The sequence below is a fragment of the Pongo abelii genome, chromosome 3 (assembly GCF_028885655.2).
Source record: "Pongo abelii isolate AG06213 chromosome 3, NHGRI_mPonAbe1-v2.0_pri, whole genome shotgun sequence".
In the NCBI taxonomy this organism is placed as follows: Eukaryota; Metazoa; Chordata; class Mammalia; order Primates; family Hominidae; genus Pongo; species Pongo abelii.
In genome coordinates, this window is record NC_071988.2 from 89,962,512 (window position 1) to 89,986,003 (window position 23,492).

Below are 23,492 nucleotides of genomic sequence, written 5' to 3' on the forward strand. Positions count from 1 at the left end.
GAGGAGGAGTTATGGATTGTATTCATGTTTTGTTTATTAATTTGGGTGCTGGTTGCAAGGGTGGGGTTATTTCGTGAAACTTCAATGAGCTATAAAGTTTAGGATTTATGTTTTACAGAAAGATTACACAAAATTTTGAAAACCTGGCCAGGCGCGGTGGCTCACGTCTGTAATCTCAGCACTTTGGGAGGCTAAGGCAGGCGGATCACGAGGTCAGGAGATCGAGACCATCCTGGCTAACATGGTGAAACCCAGTCTCTACTAAAAATACAAATATCTATAAAAATTAGCCGGGCGTGGTGATGGACGCCTGTAGTCCCGCCTACTCCGGAGGCCGAGGCAGGAGAATGGCGTGAACCCAAAAGGCAGAGAGCTTGCAGTGAGCCGAGATCGCACCACTGCACTCCAGCCTGGGTGACAGAAAGAGACTCCATCTCAAAAACAACAACAACAACAACAACACCCACAACACTGATCATAGGAAAGCTACATGTAAGAAGGAACTGGAGGCCTTATGTTGTTGTACCCAGGCGAGTTAGAGAAAACGCCATACTTTGAGATGAATTAAGAGTCCTTTATTAAGCCGGCTGCCAAAGAGACGGCTAACGCTCAAAATTCTCTCAGCCCCGAAGAAGGGGCTTGATTAACTTTCATACCTAGGTTTAGGAAGGGGAGGGGAACTCAAATGCAATAATTCTACAGAAGTAAAAACATGCAAGAATAAAAAAAAAACAAATGGTTACAAAGAGATAAACAATTTAAAAGCTTAATTGGTTACAAGAAAAGCAAGGGTACCAGGTGCAAGGCTCTAAATCTTTCATAATAATTAGATATAGGGGGTATGCCGGACATGAACTCAAGGCTTTATGTTGTTATCTCTTTGAGAAAAATCCTGGGAACTTCATACATTGTTGGTGCTAGTACCTTATCAGTTAATTGGGCTCCTTTGAAATGCTGAGGATCTGCTTACACAGGTCAACTCCTTGGGGAAGGGGGTTGGGTAAGGAGCCCTTAGTGTCTTGTAAATTAAGGGGTCAGTTGGAGTTTGTCTGGCTTTCCCAGCTAGAGAGAGAGTCTTATTTACATGAGAAGCAAGGCTAGGTGATTAAAGAGACAGGCAGGATAAAATTCAAAGTAACGAGTTAGAGTAAAAACAAGGTTAGGCATTTCAATGTGATGAAAGATTAACAGAAAGCTCCAAACTTTCCAGGGAAAGGGTGGGAAGCAGGGTATGATCATTAGAGTGGGGATAGGAAACAGAGAGAAGCAATAAATACAACACTGGGCCCAGAAAATAAACTATAGATGAAATACAAATAACACATTATTGTGATACAATACAAGTTGGGTAGAGGGGAAAGGTTAAGAGGCTGTTTTTTTTCTTAGGTTAATTGGGGTTTATTCCAAAAACAAAAAGTTGATTTAACAACTAATAATCACTTTATATATTTTACCATATTGGCGGAACAAAGAGAAGAATAATATAATTTCAATAGACACAGAAAAACATTTGATAAAATTTATCATTGTTTTATGATGAAAATTTATCTGAATTAAAAAGGAGATTCCTCAATCTAATAAGAGATATCTAAAATTAGCCTACAGCAAACATCACACTTAATGGGAAACAATGAATGATTTTCCATTGACATCTAGAATGTAACAAAATGCCCATTACCCTCATTTTTATCTTATATTGTGCTGGAGTGTCTCATTAACTGTTAAGAGATTTGTTTTCTTCATGGGCTGGGATAAGGTAACATTAGATCTAAGAATCCATCTAAAATTTATCAGCAGGAAATGCTTGTGGGGATGGATACCCCACACTTCAGGATTTGCTTATTTTGCCTATATTTTGCATGCTTATATCAAAACATCCCATGTACCCCTAAATATATGCTACTATATACCCACAAAAAGTTTAAAAATAAAAACAAAAATAAATTTAAAAAGAGGAGTAAAGATTAAAGTTCAGATTTAAATTAAATATTAAATGTCAAAAAGTAAAAATGAATAAATAAAACATATCAGCAGGGAAAGAGGGCCCAACATGGTACTGACAGTTAAAACTAAATTATACCAGCCAAGTGTCACATAGCTTATTACTGGGGTTTCTGCTGTCCTGAGCTACAGTGCGCTGGGATGGATGGAGACAGACTGGAAACCCAAAAAACACATGCATAATGGAGCCATCCAGTCTCCAGTTGCCTTTCCTGTCTAACCATTTTCACTACAGTGTTCAAGGGCTTAACCTTTCTATTGCTGCAGCAAAGGCTAGTCTCAAATTCTACAGTGAGAACTATCTATGTGCTGTATGGCAGATCTCTTAGAAGTTGAGGAAGAAACAAGGTACAGAGGCTGGGCGCGGTGGCTCAAGCCTGTAGTCTCAGCAATTTGTGAGGCCAAGGCGGGTGAATCACTTGAGGTCAGGAACTTGAGACCAGCCTGGCCAACATGGTGAAACCTCATCTCTACTAAAAATACAAAAATTAGCCTGGCTGATTACTGAAAATAAATCGCCTTAGAAAAGCTTTAAAAACAAAATAATGAATAACGAATATGAAATCATGAATATATTTATTTGCTTTATTATGGTAACCTTTTAAATATGTATTTGAATTCCATAATATCACTTTGTATACCTTCAATATACACAAAAATTATTTAAAAATAAACATTTGATGAGCTCACATGCTGAAAGACCGCACAAGTGTGCTGAAAATTAGTCTGTACTGTAATAATATTTATGGTTCCCTGCTTCAACATTGTCCTCAATCTTCCTTATAATCCTTCTGTTATCATCTTTAGCAATTCCTGTTATTTCATTGTTTGGCTATTTTAGAACTTATGCACTATCCTAAAACCTCTGACAAATGTTTTCACTAAGACAAACAAACAAAAAAATTGTGATACAATTGTGTATTGATCATGACCTTTAAGTGTTACAAAAAATATATGTTCTCAGCACTGTGTTCATGTTCAGAGTCACTGCTGCTCCCTTGGCCTTCATGTGAGAAATTATGAATACACACTATGAGGTTAAAAAATTTACATTTGTGTAGGGTTATTAATGACTACCTTTAATGCATCGAGCAAATCTGTAATTTACATTGTTTTTGAGTCCAATCTAACTGCTTCCCCTTAGCCCTCATGTGAGCAAAGTTGTCAGGTTGATCTGCAATAAAGGAAGCCCCACCCTAGGGATACCAAGGTAGATTCTCTCATACATTCCATTGGATCCATCATGAGTTATAAAAGCTTTGGTTTTGGGATGACCTAAGATTAGATGATTTTTTTTTGAAAAATTATGCATTATAAGCCTTAGAAATAAAGTGAGTAATGCACAATGTGACACAATGCAACAGGCAGTGTTCTCTAGATAACAAATTACTGTAGTGGTAAAACCACATTAAAAATGCTTTCAGATCACAGAGGAAGAAGCACCAAGTCCTTTGGGACAATAAGTGAAGGCTACACATTAAGAAGTGGTATGTGACTTGAGACTTGGAGAATTAATACAAGATTGTCATGTGGACAAATAGAGAACACTGTGGATAAACATAATTGCATATCACACAGTTCCCATCACCAACTTGCCCCCCCCAAAAAAGCAGCGTGCATGCCAGAACATATTCTCTTAGAGAAATGGTGAAGTCACTGAGTATGATAGAGCATAGTATCCAGGACAGCAGGGAGTCGGGTGGTGGTGGTGCTTGAATAGAGGAAGGACAGGACACACTCCATCATGAAATGTGTTACCACCACTCCATGATAAAGACCGGGGATTTACTCCCGTAGAAAATGAAGCAGCTGGTAATAAAAGAGCTGTCATTTTTCAGTTGCATTTTTGATATCTATACATTAGGAGAAAGGGTAGGTGTAACGACCGAATTAGGAGACAGACAACCCAGAAAATTATTGACAAACTTTTTTGTGAAAGGTAACTATACTTGAAATAAAGGTAGTTTGTTTCTGGCCATAAAGAATGTGACCGTGTATAATAAAATGTCAACCCCTTTTAGTTTATTATATTTTCCCTAGGACTGGAAGATAAATGTAAAGAAGTTAGATTTTATTTTTGAGTTTTAAAATAATAAATCGAGAATCATTTATTTCAACAGTGTGTTTTCTGTTGAACCATTTTCATCCTCATATGCTGTTACCCAAGTTTTCAATATTTGATCCTCAGAGTCTTACCGGGAAGGTCATTCTGGGCTACCCACTATATAGTTGAATATTGGTACTAAGGTATCTGATTTCCTGTCATCAAATTTACTTAGAACTATATGGATAAGGGAGCCTACCGATGAGAACATGTGGACACATAGATGGCAACAACACACACTGAGGCCTTTCAGAGGGTGGAGGGTGGGACGAGGGAGAAGAGCAGAAAAAATTACTAATGAGTACAAGGCTTAATGCCTGTGTGATGAAATAATCTGTAAAACAAATTTCCATGATATAAGTTTACATATGTAACAAACTGGAACATGTACCCCTGAACTTAAAAGTTTTAAAAAAGAATGTACCTTGTTCTATGAGTAAAATTCAAATTATAGCATGTCTGTTAGAATTCTAAAAAGACTGAGATCACCTAGCCAAATGCCTTCCATATGGCTGATAAGGAAATGAGGACAAGACAGGTTAAGTAATGAGAACTACTAGAAGACTGGAGTAAATACGACAACTATTATCTTGACTAATTTTTATATTGTCAAGTTAAATGCAATCGTGATGTTTTCATACATAGTGACTTAGACAATTGTGATAATAAATTAAAAATTCAAATATTTAAGTAATCGTTAGGCAGACATCATTCTCGTGTAAAGAAGAGTACAAAATTGTTAATAGTTTACACCTTTTTTATTAATGTTCTTACTATATTCACATTTGTCTTCTGAATTTAATATTAAGATTTTCATTTGTAAAACAATGAAATGGTAGGGAGTTTACTTATATTCACTTGTTCCATAAATTAGAGTTCCTAATATCTGATAGTTTACTAAAAAACCAAATCTATGCAATCATCTGTGTATGAGAAATACATTAATCTACTTAGAAAGTACATATAATTTGTCTCTGATTACAAATTATTAAGCACTTCTTCCAAGAAAAAAATTCAAGTGATATTTTTCACATATATCCAGAATATTATCACATTTACTATCACTGGAAATTATTTATATGCAAAAATAGTGATTGGAAGTTTATAAATAATAGGGCTGCTGAAAAACTTCCAAAATTGTGATGATGCTAAGTTTTGTTCTGCTGACTGTTAACTCTTTGATGGTTCACTCTAAAGCATTGACAGCAGTGATTAATAGGGTCTGTTGTAGGCCAGGCTATATAGGTGGCTCACACATGTCATCCCAGCACTGTGGAAGGCTGGGGAGAGTGCATCACATGAGGTCAGGAGTTCAAGAACAGCCTCACCAACATTGCAAAACACGCTCTCTACTAAAAATACAAAAATTAGCCAGGCATGGTGGCACATTCATTGTATTCCCAGCCCCATGGGAGGCTAATCCTGGAGAATCATTGAACCCGGGAGGCAGAGGTTGCAGTAAGCCAAGATAACCCCACTGTACTGCAGCCTGGGAAACAAAGTTAGTGAGATTCTGTCTACTTTAAGGGCAGGATTCGATCCCCCTTCTTTATATTACATCTTCCTTTCAGATACTGGCCAAGTCCAGTCCACCAAGGCAGTTTGGCTTTTCTATTTCTCTAAATCTACCTGGCTAAGTGGGTACCTAGACTCAGGGTGTGTGAATTTGGGCTGCCTTTCTCTGAATAGCCCTCTGGACAATACACTGAATAGGCCTATTTCAAAATTAGGGTAAGTAAAGCGGCCCAGATTACATGGGAAGCCTAAACTCCATGATATGTTTTAGATTTTTTTCAATACCTACTTATTGTTATTGTGCTAGTGAAGTTACTGATTAAAACATAACTCCTTTTGATAACATTTGTAGTGTGTACAGTGCACTTAGGAATCCTGTAAATAATAGAATTGAATGGCAGGGCAGAATTTGGTGATATCTGTTACATGCCTTCACAATCGTGATAATACCAAGATGCCACACTGCACCTCCTAATTGTGTATTTTTTTCTAATCACAATGTTAATGGCAAAGTACTATTAATCAAAAACAATTTTTGTGCTATTTATCATCTGTCACGTATATTGTTTATTGTTTTTAAACTGACATCTTGTTGCAGGAATCAGGAGGCCCAGAGAGAGACCTTGGGGTGTATACAGGAGAATATCTTTATTGAGTGCACTCAGACTTAGTGGACTTAACATCCAAAGATTGGGCCCCAACAAAGACAGCACTTGATTTTATACACACTTTTAAAAAGGGCAGGCTAACTTGATGCAGGCTTACAGTGGCACGAAAGCAGGGATACAGAAGCAGAACAATTAATCAAATTGTGACAGGTTCATAACAGGATTACACATGACTGTTGCTATGCAACCTAGATGTCTGTTATCTAAGTTTGGCTAAAAAGAGCCTTGCACTGGTTTACCTTATAACCATCACTATGGTGCCCAGACAGCTGTAGTTCAGGCCTGCTCAGGCTTCTTATGACCTTCACTGTACTTTTTAGATAAAACAGAATACTTGAAGTTACTAGTTATAGAAAACAAGATAAACTCATATCATAAAAAAAAGGAAAATTGGCAGATCACGAGGTCAGGAGATCGAGACCATCCTGGCTAACACGGTGAAACCCTGTCTCTACTAAAAATACAAAAAATTAGCTGGGCGAGGTGGTGGGTGCCTGTAGTCCCAGCTACTCAGGAGGCTGAGGCAGGAGAATGGCATGAACCCCAGGAGGTGGAGCTTGAAGTGAGCCAAGATCGTGCCACTGCACTCCAGCCTGGGTGACTGTGAGACTCCGTCTCAAAAAAAAAAAAAAAAAAAAAGGAAAATTTGTTTTTCTTCTCTCTATGTTGAGGGAGTGCTGGGAGAGTCTCTGGGCAGCATTTTTTGTGTCCTGGCTTTTTAGATAGTATCTTCAAGACTTTCCCTGGGTCTGGGCTGCACCCATTGCTGCCTCTGGGACAAGTTAACCTAATACAGGAAAACTTATTTCTCTTTTTAATTTTATTTTTCTTTCTTTCTTTAATTTCCCACCTCAATCTGAGGGAAATTAAATTATCCTAAATGTTAACTTCTCAGGCAGAAAATTTTCACCCCTTAACTCTTTACGGAATTTAAGACTCTTAGTTTTCCAACATTATAGCACTTTATCTAAACTTTTGTGTGATCTGGGCAAAGACTGATGCAATCACATCAGCCTTTTCTTCTGTAATGTTACCCACCATCAATCTCAGACAAAACAATGCAATGCTGTTTTCTCCAGAGCTCTGGACAATGTCCATTTCCTATGAAGAAAGAATTTTCTCCATCACAAAAAAGCAATAACACAGCAAACACTATTGAAAAGAATGCTACAAGCAAATAAGGATGGAGTTATCAAATATTAGCTGGAATTGCTGGAGCAGAAGCTGTGATAAAACATACATAATATGAAATTTTCCATCTTAACCACTTCTAAGTGTACACACAGTACTGCTAGGTACACAATCTTATGCAACCAATATCCAGAACTTTTTCTGCTGGTAAAGTTAAAACTCTATGCTCATTAAACAACAACTTTTGACTTTATGGTATCCTTTTCATGTGGTAGCCACTATTCTACTTTGTTTTCTTTTTTTAATGAATTGACTAGTTTAGATACCATCTACAGAAGTATTACAGTGTTTTTCTTTTTGTGACTTATTCACTTAGCCTAATGATATCAAGTTTCATCCACATTGTAGCATAAACCACATAGTGTCTATCTGTTAATTCTTTGGTAGATGCTGGGATTGTTTCAAGGTCTGAGCTTTCGTGATAGTGCTGTTATGAATATGGATGTGCAAATATATGTTTGAGATCCTGATTTTAATTCTTATGGATAAATATCCCGAATAGGGATTGCTGCATCATATAGTAATCCTATGTTAAACTTTCTGAGAAACCTCCATGCTGTTTTCAGTAGTGCCATTTTTTTAAACAAACGTCATCACTCAGTTCCTTTGGAAGGAGTTATGTGCCACAAGATGCATTTCCTCTATTATTAATGCATAGTCATGAAAGTGTGCATGTGTGTGTATTTGACTTAGTACATATAATAAGAATTAAAATAGCATCTTTACACAGTAGTGGGGAAAGATACTGTTTAAAAATATGGAAACCAGACTCTTCATTTATAATATTTTAATCCCTAATATGGATTCTTAGGAAGACTAGTGTTGTTTACTTATCTGTAATTTTATATTGTTATAGTTCTACTAAATAACTTGTATTTATTCCAGGCAGCTTTTCTGTTTAGTCATGAGAATTTATTTACCTGACTATGAGCACAAAGAAAAAGTTACTTGTGATTGGAAAGATGTTATATATTTCTCTCAACTATATAATCCAACATAAAACATTTTTTTCATGTTCTTATTGGACATTTACATATTCCTTGGTAAAATTCCTGTTTAGATCTTTTACATTTTTGGATTATTTGTCTTTTTAACATTGAGCTGTAAGCTTTCTTTATATACTTTTATATAAGTCACTTATCGGGTATGTAACTCGAAAATACATACTTCAAACTCTGGTTTCTCTTTTGACTTTATTGATGGTGTTCTTTGATGTGTGAAAATTTCAATTTTGATGAAATACAATTTATCAATTTTATTTTGGTTGCTTCTTCTTCTGGCATATATCTAAAAACCTTGCCACATTCAAGGTTACAAAAAATTTTTACTTTGCTGTACATACAATTGTTTTTGGTGCTTTGAAATACTAATGAATTCATTCTTTGAGTAACCCCACAAGGTCGATAATGCCATGACCATTTCATTGGTGAGGAAGTTGAAGCAAATAAAGCCGAAGTAACTTGTCCAACCCCACATCATTATGTAGTGGTTTCTCAGAGATTTGAATCAAGACCGTCTGGATCCAGAGTGCCAGCTCTTAATCATCATGTTATGCTGACTCTTCTATTTGGGGGTACAGATATTTTCAAAATATTATATTCCCTATTTTCCACTCATGAAGTTATATATTAATTGTAATTTTATTACAAATGTATAATTTAAAATATGTAGAATTATTATTCCAGTTATATATCACTGCATGACAAATTGTTTCCAAATGTCAGGTCTTAAAACAACTGTAATCATTTTATTATCATCGCTCAGAGTCTGGGTGTTGGTTGGGCTCAGTTATGTGTTCCTTCCACAGAGTTTCTTAGGTAGCTACTTTCCTATGGTGCCTCAGTCTATAATTATTTGAAGACCATTGACTTACATACTTAATGATTCAAGCTCAAAGGCTCAAAGTGCTAGTGGGCTACCAGGATTTCTTAGGCATATATTTGTGTCTGTCTGCCAAATTGTCATTTATTATGGGGACTACAGATTGAATTGAGGAGGTGTGGAGAGAAAAAAAGACATAAAAACAAAAGATAGAAAGAGAGAGAGAGAAAGAGAGAGAAGATGTTGTGTTTCCAACAGAACTTTGAAAGTTAAGCTGCCTTATTTCCACTGCATCCTTTTTGTTGAGACAGCTACAAGGTCTGCCAAACTTCAAAGACAGGGAATATTACTTGACAAGAAAATTGTCAAAGTATTTATAGTCATGAAATAATAAAAGAAAAAAATATGAAAATTTTGTGAATTTAGATTTCTACAGTTCTTATAATTTTGTTTGTTTGTTTGTTTGTTTGTTTTGATGGAGTCTTGCTCTGTTGGCCGGGCTGGGGTGCAGTGGCGCATCTCGGCTCACTGCAAGCTCTTCCTTCCAGGTTCACGCCATTCTCCTGCCTCAGCCTCCTGCATAGCTGGGACTACAGGCAACCGTCACCACGCCCGGCTTATTTTTTGTATTTTTAGTAGAGACGGGCTTTCACCTTGTTAGCCAGGATGGTCTCGATCTCCTGATCTCGTGATCCGCCCACCTTGGCCTCCCAAAGTGCTGAGATTACAGGCATGAGCCACCACGCACAGCCCAGTTCTTATAATTTTTTAAACATGGTATTATATTTATCCATAGGTATTTTAAACATGGAACAAGTGTTCTAAAAAAAAGCTGCAAATGAATAAAATAGATAGCATGTGAGAAACGTGATCAATTAAAGTTTTTGAATAACACTAATGAATTAATAATGAGTTGTTAATTTTTAGAATTTCCTGTATTGATTTTATGTTTATTTCACAAATTAATTTTTAAACCTCATAAACAATACATGAAAATATTGTAAAAAGTTAAATGCTGCATCCTTGGATTTATGTGTATTCTTCTAGATTTTTTTTTCATTGTACAAGTTTATATATATTTTATTTTATTTCATTGCAAGCAAGGAAGACTTTTTTTCTGGAAATGACTTTTTCTATTTAGCGGTGGAATAAACTGTTCTCTGCAATGGCTACACTCACACATTTGTTGGAACCATTTAAGTGCTGGAGGAATTATTCTGTTCATACACATGCTTATATGGAAGGATTTCTGCATGACAGATTTCTATACATAGAACTTCAGTTTCAAACTGTATATTGACATTTTATTTTAGAAGGTTATTTTACATTACACTCCCAAGATTCAAAAGAAATGGATATGTATATGTGTATGTATGTTTAGCAAGATTGAAAATTCACTAAGTCCCTTTATATATATATATAAAGGGACTTATATACATATCCATTATATATATATATATATTTATTTATTTATTTATCGAGATGTAGTCTTGCTCTGTCGCGCAGGCTGGAGCGCAGTGGTGCAATCTCAGCTCACTGCAACCTCTGCCTCCTGTGGGATGGAGAGATTTTCCTGCCTCAGCCTCCCAAGTAGCTGGGATTACAGGCACACACCAACACACCTGGCTGATTTTTGTATTTTCAGTAGAGATGGTGTTTTTCCACGTTGGCCAGGCTGGTCTCAAACTCCTGACCTCAGGTGATCCATCCATCTCGGCCTCCCAAAGTTCTGGGATTACAGGCGTGAGCCACTGCATCCAGACCATGAAAGGTTTTTAAAGTGTCAAATGATTCAAAGTAAATGTCACAGAATTGACATAGAATTTGTGTAATTTAATTTGAATCATTGTAGAAACTTTGGTTTTTAATTGGAATTTTATCATTGACAAATATTTTTAAAGTAAAAATGAAAAGCTAGGTGAGAAAACTAATTTCTTTCAGGCAAAGCAAATATGAGCCATTTCATTATTATTTGTTAGTTTGTTAATTTTTAGTTTTTTTGGATACTTACTAGGTGTATATATTTATGGGTTGCATGTGATGTTTTGATACAGGCTGCAATGTGAAATAATCACATCACGGAGAATAAGGTATCCTTCCTTAAGCATTTATTCTCTCTGTTAGGAACAATCCAATTATACTCTCTTAGTTCTCAAACAGGCAAATGAGAACGTGCTCAACATTGTGAGCAATTTTAAGTGCTTTAGGAAAGATAGTGAAAATATAATTATCACTTTTAAGTTCCAAAAAGGAATTGTGTCATGGTGAGTGAAATGCCTCACAGCTAGTCACTCTGCTTCTACCCTACCCTTTTCTCTCCTACTGTTTCCTACACAGTAGCCAGAATGATATTTTTGAAATAGAAGTCAGATTTTGCCACTCCCTTGATTAAGATTTTTGCCTGACTTCTCATCATATTAAGAATAAAATCCAACTCTGTTATTTGGTCTACAGGACCTTGCAATGTCAATCACTGGCAAGCTCTTTTCCTAACACTTTTTCCATGCACACCAGGTCTTCTAGAGACATTGGCTTTCTATTTTTCTTTAAGCTCCCCAAAGTGTTCTCATCATAGCATCTTTACACATTTTGTCCCCTCTCTCACACTCTTGGAGCATTATTTCTTGCAACAACCCAGGGCATGCTTCTATCTCTTTTTGAGGCTTCCCTCTAAGTGTTACCTCTAAGAAAGGCTTTTCCTGACCACACTATGATGGAACCTCTAGGATTTTCTCTATTGTTTTTTGCTTATTTTGATATTTGATTCCTAGAATTTTAAATACGTTATATATCTTATAAAATAAACCTTTAAATATTAAAACCAAAAGATAAATATATATTCTCTAAGTGAATAGGCCAAAAGTATTAGATCATCTCGAACATTATCTTGAAGAGACGATACCAATTTATCTACTGCTCAGATCATGGTATATGATATCACAACCTGCCTAGAATAACTCTCTTTTCCTGAACCATTTAGTCACTACTTTTGCCCTCCAATTAACTATTAGCCTGACTTCAAATATCATACATTAGTTTTCTTTGTTTATGTAATAGAATTATATAACATATATTCATTAGAGTCTATTTTTTAAATTTTTTTGTAGCAGTTGTTTAATTCCATTGCTGTTTAGTATTTTGTTGATTGCTAAACCACAGATTATGTCATGATTTTATGACCAGTAGACATTGGGTTGCTAACAATTTTTGCACAGTATTAATAATTCTGTTATAAACATTATTGTTTATGAAAGGCAAGAGTTCTGTGCCTCCCCTCACAAGATGTGTGACAGCTGTGTGGCTCACACACGGAATGGGGAGCACACAGACAGGCAGGTGCAGGAGCCTGGGCGAGCACCCCTGGACTCTGGCCCCACAGCAGCATCCAAGGGTGGGTGCCTGCAATGCCCGAAGCCCAAGTGGGTATGTGTTAGGGTACTCTTTTAGCCTTGCCATGCACTAATGGCTTAAGTGTTAACCAGTTCAGTGCCCTGTTAGTACTCAGGTCCTTGTCCAGCATCCAGGAAGAATCAGGTCACACATGGACTTGAAGGATCAATGCAGGGGTTATATAGAGTGGTGGAGGGGGCTGTCATTGGGATGAATGAGGAGCTGGAATGGTGATGGAGTGGGCAGATGATCTTCCCCTGGAGTTTGGCCATCCAGCATCCAATCTCCTCTCTTCTCCAAATGTCCCCAGCTGAACTGCTCTCAGCATTCAGAAACTGCTTCTCTTCTGTCTGATGCACCATTCTGCCATTCTTCTGCTCTTCTGTTTGTGCCAGGGATTTGGGTTTTATATGGGTACAGAATAGGGGGGCATCATGGGCCAAAAGGCAACGTTAGGGCTCAAAAACAGAACATCTGTTCTCATTTAGGGCCATGAGTTTTCAGGCTTGAGGGTGGGACCTTTGCTGAGAAACTCACCCTTTCTCGCCAGTATTTTCCTGTTTCCTGTCTATGTCATATATAGCACTAAGTTTACATATTTATACATGTCTGTTAGGTATATAATTGAAAGTAGAATTGGTGAGATAAAAGTGCATGCATAATTATGATTCACTTCTTGACTTTATTTTTTTATTTTTAACTTTTAAAGTTTTTTAATTTATTTTTATTTTTATTTTTTGAAATGGAGTTTTGCTCTTGTTGCCTAGGCAGGAGTGTGATGGCATGATCTTGGCTCACTGCATCATCTGCCTCCCAGGTTCAAGCGATGGCTCACGCCTGTAATCCTAGCATTTTGGGAGGCCAAGGCAGGTGGATCATCTGAGGTCAGGTGTTTGAGACCAGCCTGACCAGCATGGTGAAACCTCATCTCTAGTAAAAATACAAAACTGGCTGGGCATGGTGGTGCATGCTTGTAATCCCAGCTACTCAGGAGGCTGAAGCAGAGCTTTAAATTGTTTTGAAGTGTATTTTTTTTAATTTCCAAAATTAAAAATATTTTAGCTATCATTTTTAAAATCTCCCTTACTTCCATTAAGGCTGGATCATATACTCTTTATGATATTGAATCTTTTCAAATTTACTGAGTCTTGATTTATGACCCACCACAAGTCACTTCAAATAACCATTAACAATTCAACATGCTCTAAGAAAATGTGTCTTCCAGTTGACATATATAATACATATATGTGTGTGTGTGTGTGTGTATGAATGCGTGTGTGTGTGTATCATGTTATGTTATAAGGTCCCATTTGTTAACTGTGTTCTTCTAATGTTTTATGTCCTTACTCATTATTTACTCCTGTTTTTAAAGCCTGTTTAGATTTAATGGAAGTATCTGTATATTCACATTTAAATAAACCACCTTATCTGATATTTCTTTTATATTGGTTCAATCTGTTTTATGGTACAACCTGTTTTAAAAGTATTCCTTTAGGTGGCACCTTTCTTACATAAAAACATTATTGATACTAGTTATAAATGCTGAATCGATGGTAGCTGGACTGGGTAGGCATTTTGCACATTGCATCCTTTGGAGTATAAATAAATCAATTATTAAAAATTTAACTTATTAAAATTAAAATTTTTGTTCTTCAAAAACCATCATCAAAAAAGTAAAATGTTAGCACACCCAGAATGAAATAAAATATTTGAAAATTATATTTCTGATATAAGATTATATTCATAATATAAAATAGTTCTTATAACTCAATAATAAGACTAGTAAAAAAATTTAAAAATGTTCCAAGGATTGGAATAGGCATTTTTCCAAATAAGATATATGGTCAATAAGCACATATAACGATGCTCAACATTTTTAGCCATAATGAAAATCCAATCCAAAACCACAATGAAAGATCATTTCACACTCATTAAGAAGGCTATAACAAAAAGATAATAACAGGTGTTGGCAACAATGTGGAGGAATTCGAACCCTCTTGTACAGTTGGTGGTAACGACAAATGGAACAAGTACTTTGGAAAACAGTTTAGCAGTTCTTCATAAGCATACCGTTCCCACATAAGCCAGCAATTCCACTTATAGTATCAACCCAAAAGAAAGAAAAACATGTTTATGCAAAAACATGCATAGCAATGTTCCTAATAGCCACAATTGGAAACATTCAAAAGGCCAATAAACTGATAAGTGAACAAATAAAATATGACATATCCATACTGTAAAATATTATACTGCTGTAAAAAGATACACACTACAACATAAGTATACACTACAACATGAATTAATCTAAAAACTATTAAAAAAACAAAAAATTATGCTCAATGAAAGAAGTCATTTACACAACACCCTAAATTGTATGATTCCCGATGGCTTCATGACTCATAAGCATTCTAAATATATTGGAATTTTACACTTTAAATAGATGGGTTTTAAGTCATGGAAATTATATCTAATTATCAAGCCAGTTACAATAATGAAAACAATAAAAATGAATTTTTCATCAAGAAAGTTATACCATTACATATTTTAGACATCTAATTAAAATATTTTATCATATTTCTTCAAGTTTATCTTTCCTTTCTACTGTGGATTGATCATATAATATTTTAAAACTGTCTTTTTATATTATCTGTATTTAAAATTATTTTTGTGTAGAAAATTGTTTCACTAATTGGATACCCATTAAATGTATGGAGTTCAAAACACAATTTTTTAATAACTGCTCAAAAATAAAAAAAGATTTCTGATTGATTACATCATTTAAATTCTTTCAAAATTAGTCTCTTGAAAAAAGGATGAGACTCATACTTAGTATTTAGAATATAGGCTATCCATAAATGACCACCTAGTAAAAAAAATTGCTATACTCACAAAGGGTCATTAATTACTGGCTTCAGTGCATTGAGTAAGTCTTTACTTGACACTGTGTTGAAGTCCAATCTAATAGCTGCTCGCTTGGCCTTCATATGAGCAATGTTATCAGGTTGATCTGCAAACAATGGAATCCCCACTATGGGGATCCCATGGTAGATTGCCTCGTAAATGCCATTGGATCCACCATGACTTATAAAAGCCCTGGTTTTTGGATGACCTAGGATTGGATGAATTTTAGCAAAATTATTCATAGGAATAAAATAAGAAATGCACAACTAAAGGCTCAAGTGACAGTGTTTTCTAGCTAAAACATTGAACTAATTAAAATTGTGTTTCAGACTTCAGAGGAAGGAGCACCCACTTCTACTGGAGATGTAAGTGAAAGCTATATGTTGCGTGTGACTTCAGACTGAAGAAAAATTAAACAAGATTACCACTTGGGCTAAAGAAAAAGTGCAATCTAAATAAAATGTGCAAAAAAAAAAAGAAACAAAGAAAAGAGATGGACATGTAAGAATGTGTTCTCCTAAGTGCAGTCACAGAATGTGATATGTGAGATGTGCAAGGCAGCAGGCAGTGGGGTGGTGGTGCTGCTAGGATTGAGGAAGGACAGGTCACACACTTCATCATGAAATGAGTCATCACTTTATGATTAAGATTAGGAATTTAATCCTATAGAAAATGCAGAGTCCCTGGTGATAGCAGAAGAGCTGTTATTTCTAGTGACATTTGAAATAACCCGGCATAAAAAGAAAGAACACAGGTGTAAACTTATAGAAATAGGAGACAAAGGGACAATCTATGAAGTTACAAAAAGTTCTGCAAGATGTAATAACACCTGAAATAAAAATACTCTTATTCTGACCATAAAGAATGTGAATGTATATCATAAAATGCCAAAAATTATAGCTTATTATTTTTCCCATAGGACTGGAAAATAAATATAAAGTAGTTTCATTTTATTTTTAAGTTTTTCCATAAAAAAATTTCAGTAAGCTTATTTCATGATTAATTATTAACACTCTAACAGACTCTTACTAGTATATTCAGTATTTGTATTCCAGAGTCATACCAAGAAAGTCATTCTGGGGTATCCCCTTGTACACCCGAGTATTGAGTCCTAAAGCATGTGGTTTATTCCCATCAAATCTCCACAGAACCTGTTACAGTAAAGAAAATGTCTTATTCCATGAGTAGTACTCCAACGTTATAGAATGTTAAAACTCTAAAGAGATTAAGAATGAGACCAGGGGATGAAGGTAATAAAACTACTCAAAGACTGATGTAAACAGAATGCTAACATTTCATTTTCTTAACTTTTATAATTAGTTAAGTGTATAAGGAAATCAAGATTTTCCAAATAATAGCTTAGAAAAATGAGATTATCAATGCAAAGGGCAAGTATTTAAAAAATTGTTACACTTTTCAAAAGAAGACCTACGTGTGGCCAACCATCATATGAAAAAAGCTTAACATCACTACTCATTAGAGAAATGCAAATCAAAATCACAATAGATACTGTCTTGCACCAGTCATAATGGCTATTATAAGCTTGAAAGGTAATAGATGCTAGTGAGATTGTGTAGAAAAAGGAATGCTTATACTCTGTTAGTGGGAGTGTAAGTTGGTTCAACCATTGTGGAAGACAGTGTGGCACTTCCTCAAAAACCTAGAGGCTAAAATACAATTCAACTCACCAATCCCATTAGTGGGTATGTATCAAAAGGGTGATAAGTCATTCTCTTATAAAGGCACATACACATGTTTATTAATAGCAGTAGTATTCACAATAGTAAAGACAAGGTATCAACCTTAATGCCCAACAATTATTGACTGAATAAAGAAAATGAAATGGGGTACATACACATCATGGAATATTATGCAGCCATAAAAAAACCCAAGATTTTGTATTTTTCAGGGACATAGATGGAGCTGGAGGCTGTTATCCTTAGCAAACTAACATAGAAATGGAAATCCAAATACCACATGTTCTCACTCTTAAGCAGATGCTAAAAGATGAGAACACATGGAAACATAGTGGGGACCAACATACACTGGGGTGTATTGGAGGCTGCAGGGCAGGAAGGGAGAGAGAAGATCATGTAAAATAACTAATGGGTACTGGTCTTAATGCCTGGGTGATGAAACATTCTGTAAAACAAACCCCCATGACCCAAGTAAAATTGCATATGTACCCCTGAACTTAAAAGTTAAAAAAAAAAATAAATGTAATTTTAAACACATAAAAATTCTAAAAAATTATATTTATAAAAAATGCAAATAGTCATTATAATTTTAGTGAGAAAAAGCAGTAACAATTTAGTAATGACCTATATGTTTATTTTATTTTATGTATTTTAGAGTTTTCATCTTCCAAATTAAGTATTAATTTATTCATTTTTTATAACATGGGAGGTAGTTAATGTATTTCTGCTTGTCTGTAAGTTATTATATTAGAGTCTGGTGTCCTTTGACAAAAAAGCAAGTTGATAAAATAAGCTACTTATAAGAAATAAATTAATGCTACAAAGGTAGCATGTATAACTTCTTTGTAATTACGAATCATCAAGCACTACTTCCAGAAGAAATTTCATGGGACAATTTTTGAGACAAATTCAGAGTATTATCAGTATTGCTAATTGTGCTTGTTTTTTCAGCACCGAAATGAGGAACCTTTTGGTATCATAAATAAAAATATAGCCATTGAATAAATTCAAAATTGTATTTTTGAATTTGGTCAACTGATTGTTAACACTTAGACAATGTGCTAAAAAGTTTGACAACAGTGATTAATATGTTCTACTATAGCCAAGACATTTTTATGTTTAAGTTACTAATTTTAGAACTCCCAAGCAATCCTCATAAACTGAACAATAATTTACAGTATTTAACTTTTACTTGTTATATCAGTATTAAAATAACAAAAGCCAAAATTGACAAATGGGATCTAATTAAACTAAAGAGCTTCTGCACAGCAAAAGAAACCACCATCAGAGTGAACAGGCAACCTACGGAATGGGAGAAAATTTTTGCAATCTACTCATCGGACAAAGGGCTAATATCCAGCATCTACAAAAAACTCAAACAAATTTACAAGAAAAAAACAACCCCATCAAAAAGTGGGCAAAGGATATGAACAGACACTTCTCAAAAGAAGACATTTATGCAGCCAAAAGACATGAAAAAATGCTCATCATCACTGACCATCAGAGAAACGCAAATCAAAACCACAATGAGATCTCTCATCTCACACCAGTTAGAATGGCGATCATTAAAAAGTCAGGAAAAAACAGGTGCTGGAGAGGATGTGGAGAAATAGGAACACTTTTACACTGTTGGTGGGACTGTAAACTAGTTCAACCATTGTGGAAGACAGTGTGGTGATTCCACAGGGATCTAGAACTAGAAATACCATTTGACCCAGCCATCCCATTACTGGGTATATACCCAAAGGAATATAAATCATGCTGCTATAAAGACACATGCACATGTATGTTTATTGTGGCACTACTCACAATAGCAGACTTGGAACCAACCCAAATGTCCAACAATGATAGACTGGATTAAGAAAATGTGGCACATATACACCGTGGAATACTATGCAGCCATAAAAAAGGATGAGTTCATGTCCTTTGCAGGGACATGGATGAAGCTGGAAACCATCATTCTCAGCAAACTATCGCAAGGACAAAAAACCAAACACCGCATGTTCTCACTCATAAGTGGGAATTGAACAATGAGAACACCTGGACACAGGAAGGGGAACATCACAGACCAGGGCCTGTCATGGGGTGGAGGGAGGGGGGGAGGGAAAGCATTAGGAGATCTATCTAATGTAAATGACCAGTTAATGGGTGCAGCACATCAACATGGCACATGTATACATATGCAACAAACCTGCACATTGTGCACGTGTACCCTAGACCTTAAAATATAATAAAAAAGTATATATATATATAATAATTGAGTTTTCAGTAAAAACATTAGTATAGGTCATTACAAGAAGACTATATCAGATAGGGAACTAAAAAGTAATTGACAAATACACAAATGTCACCATTTTATTCTATACAGAAGAAAATATGTTCCTACTATGTTCTATGGATGGGGCATCTGAACCTGTTCTCCTGCCTGGCTTCCTTCTGTTTGACTCCTTCGTATATTTCCTTCTGCTGCCTCCATTGGGAGGAGTTGTTAATCTGACAGCACTGAGTCTTTGTGGGGCCACATTTTATACAGCACAGGATTCACCTTCAGGTCAGGATCTATCTCCATCCTTTCTCTTTAATCTTCCTGCTTCAGACATTGGCTGGGCTCAGTTCAGCAAGGGATACATTTTTCTCTTTCTCTAAATCTGCCTGGCTGGGTGGGAACTTGGACTAAGTCTGTCGACCTAGGCCATTCTTTCTCTGAATAGTACCCTGAACATCACTCTGATAGGCCTATTCCAAAATGTAGAGGAAGTATATGAGGCTGGATTACATGGCAAATGATGCATGTCAGACATTTTGAAATACCTGCTATTGTTATTGTGCTGGTGAAGTCATCCATTAAAATGTAACTTCTTCTGATAACATCTGTAGTGTGTTCAATGCCCTTAGGAATCGTTAAACATAAGGATCAAATGACAGGGAAAGAATTTGGTGATATCTCTTACCTGACCCCAATATCATGGTAATACTAAAACTTTACCTACACTTCTTAATATATTTATTCCTGACCACAATATTAGTGCCAAATTTATTATCCATGAATATACCCTTTGTATTATTTTAGCATGTTCCATGTATATTTCTGATTTTGAACTAATATCTGATGATTAGTGCTTTCCCAACAGCTACATTTGTAGGCAGAAAATTTCTATAATTGGATTTTTTACAGACTTTAACAGCCTGTAGTTTTCCATACCAGTAAGGAACTTTGTCTTACCTTTTGTGGAATCTTGGCAAGGGCTGATGGAATTATTTTGGCCCTTTCTTCTGTCATGTTACTGACGATTAACCCCAGAGAAAACACCACAACACTATTTTCTCCAGAGCTCTGGATAAACTCTTCCATTTCCTGTGAAAAAAGAATTTGTTCCATCACAAAACAGTATCAGCACAGCAGGCACTGCTGAAAGAATTGGTACAAATTACTGAAGAGAGAAAATCAAGTATTATCAGGAATTATTGGAGGAAATTATGTCTTTTAACTGACTCAATCACTCAGTTTCCTATCAAGACGATGTATAATATGAGACAGCTGGCCTCATATGTGTGTGTGCCTGTTTGTGTGTGTGTGTGTGTGTTTGTGTGTAAGGGAGAAAAGAAATGGAGCTATTACATAGTAGTCAGGGAGATGATGTTAGAAAATATTATAGCCAGACTCTTCACTTATAGTATTATAGTTACTAATATAGGTTCTTGGAAAGTGGCACCACTTGGCTTGAATTCTATATTGTCAATTTACTAAATCACATATCTTTATTTCAGGCAGGTTTTCTATAGAATTCTTTTAGTTTGAAGCCATCAATGGTTTGTTTCCCTAACTATTAGCCCTGAGGAAAAGTTACTCACAGTTGGGATGATTTTATGTCTACATTTATCTTCCTCTGTAATCCTTTACACTTCACTTAAATTTTGTCAGAGTTTTTTCAAAAAAGGAAAAATTAATCATAAAAGGTGGTGGTTAAGAATCACTGACATTCTGGAGTCTGGTTGTGGTTTGGAATTTCTGTGAATTAGTCCTGAGAGTCTCATTTAAAATACAGAATTGTACAGTATATAGTTAGATAGTCGAATGATCATATTTTTCAGGTGATTGTTTAGGTGGAACAACTTTTCCCTGAAATTACACTGTTAAATTGATGTTCTATTTATAACTGCATGTGAGGAGCTCTCATCGTCACTTTGCTGTGTCTCGGAGGCAGCAGCACTTGCACCATGATGGGAGAGGCCACCAGGGCTTTCCACAGGGGAGATCTGGTCACCCTCATGAGTAGCTCACTCACACCACACTTCCTGGGGAAGATGTGCTTGGCTAAAATTGATTGATGTTTATTCTGATTTACTTTCTCCAATCTATGCCAATATTTACATTTATAAACTTTCGGATTTAATCATTAGGGTAAAACTGTTTTTAACTGTTGTTTATAAAACAAAGAAAAACATCCAAATATTGACTGTTAAGACCATATACTGTTAATATTTTTTCAAATATGATTTTTAATCTTAAGACATCAATGTTAATGTGAGAGTCATTGTACTACTATTCCAGATAACACATGGGGCATCTAGGCGTTTTGTGTGATTGCTGTTACCTGTTGCCACATTTAATGTAATTCGTGTTCAGTGTTTACTCTCACTGGCTTGATGCTCAGAGCCTTCTTCATCCACCCAGTGTTGAAGTAATCTAACTTCTGTTTACTGATTCATCACTGATGTGGACTGGTTGTTTCCCACTTTGTGACAGATTCATAAAAACAAATACAAAATCAATGTAAGTAATTTAATAAAAGTATGAAAAGTTTTAAAAAGAAAAGGAAATTTTTCTAAAATTTCTATCTAGATATATTACCAATGTAAAATATGTATGTTCCATCATGGCTTTTATTCTATTTACACATGTACACATTTGACATTTATTTAGAAAGTTTTAACCTTATTGCATATACATTTTTCTCCTACAAAAAAACTTGTTTTCTCCTACAAAAACTTGTCATCTTGTTATATTTGACAAGAAACTTGTCATCTTGTTATATTTGCCATTTTCCACCTCTCTTTGCTTGCATTATGGCTCACAGTGTAATTGAATATTTGATTGATAAAATTATTGTAAGGCTATAGTATGCATATAGTATAAGTTTTTAATCATTCATTCATTTAAGATGTTTGATTACTTCCAATATTAATTTTATGAACATTTTCCATAAGTACTAAATATGTACATCTTGATTTATTTTTCCTCAGTATGATTACATGAGACTATATTATGAAACCAATGATTATGTGCATTTTTAAAACACTTGATATATTTTGCCAAGTGTCTTTTTCTCTTAAATATAGACAAATTATCTGAGAATCTAATATTTAATTGAAAAGAAAACAACTTGGGTTAACAATTATTCTACATAATAAACAATTAGGGAACCGATTCTACAACCATTGACTTGCATTCAAATCTTTCTGCAAGTTAATAACAACAGCTACTACTAGAAATTATCACTATTGTAGTAGAAGTCATCCTTTTTCTGGTCTTTCTACACCTCCTATTCTCTTCCCCTTCCTATTGGCACTATCACTTTCCCTTAATGTGAATAGGAAAATTTTTCAATAGTAGGGTAGGTTGGCATAGAATTTTTGTTAGTCTTACCTCAGCTTTTGTCTCTTTAGAAAGTTATAAAGCACATACAATTTGCATTCAACATAGATATTGTATTTTAACCATGGAATAAATTCTCAGTTTTGTGTAGACAAAAATTTTAAGAGATTACTTAATAATGTATTAAAGAATGCTTACTTTCTACATATGTCTTAAAAGTATGATATTAATTTAAAATGTATTAGGTTCTTGTGTTCCTTTATAAAGAATATCATCTTCAAAGTAGACAGAATTCTTTCATTATTGTAAACTAAGGTTACTATTTAGACATAAGTAATAGAAATTATTTGGTCTTTATTATGCATGCATGGTTAATTTTCTCCATGCTTCTCTGTAGGGAGCTATGGTGTCTAGACACAAATTTCACCAGGAAGCTTTACTAAGCTGCGTGTCATAATGCTGCAAACACCTGTTCTTATGGAGCATGTTTCTGTTCTAAGATGTAAACCTCTGGTATCTCAGTGTACAATGAGTTACGTCCTTGAGTAAAATCAAGTGAACACTGGGTTTGGCTGCAAATATTATTAGGGGTACACATTTATATTGTT

At 35.2% G+C, this 23,492-nt stretch overlaps 1 protein-coding gene across 1 annotated transcript in view; it reads right to left on the reverse strand.

Annotated features, from left to right (window-relative positions):
• Positions 1-23,492, reverse strand: part of LOC100442747 (UDP-glucuronosyltransferase 2B4-like) — a 243,770-nt gene that overhangs the window by 216,571 nt on the left and 3,707 nt on the right. The window contains 3 exon segments of the mRNA XM_054554028.1: positions 15,580-15,799; positions 16,655-16,742; positions 20,512-20,643. Of these exon segments, the coding sequence (XP_054410003.1) occupies positions 15,580-15,799; positions 16,655-16,742; positions 20,512-20,643 (440 nt within the window).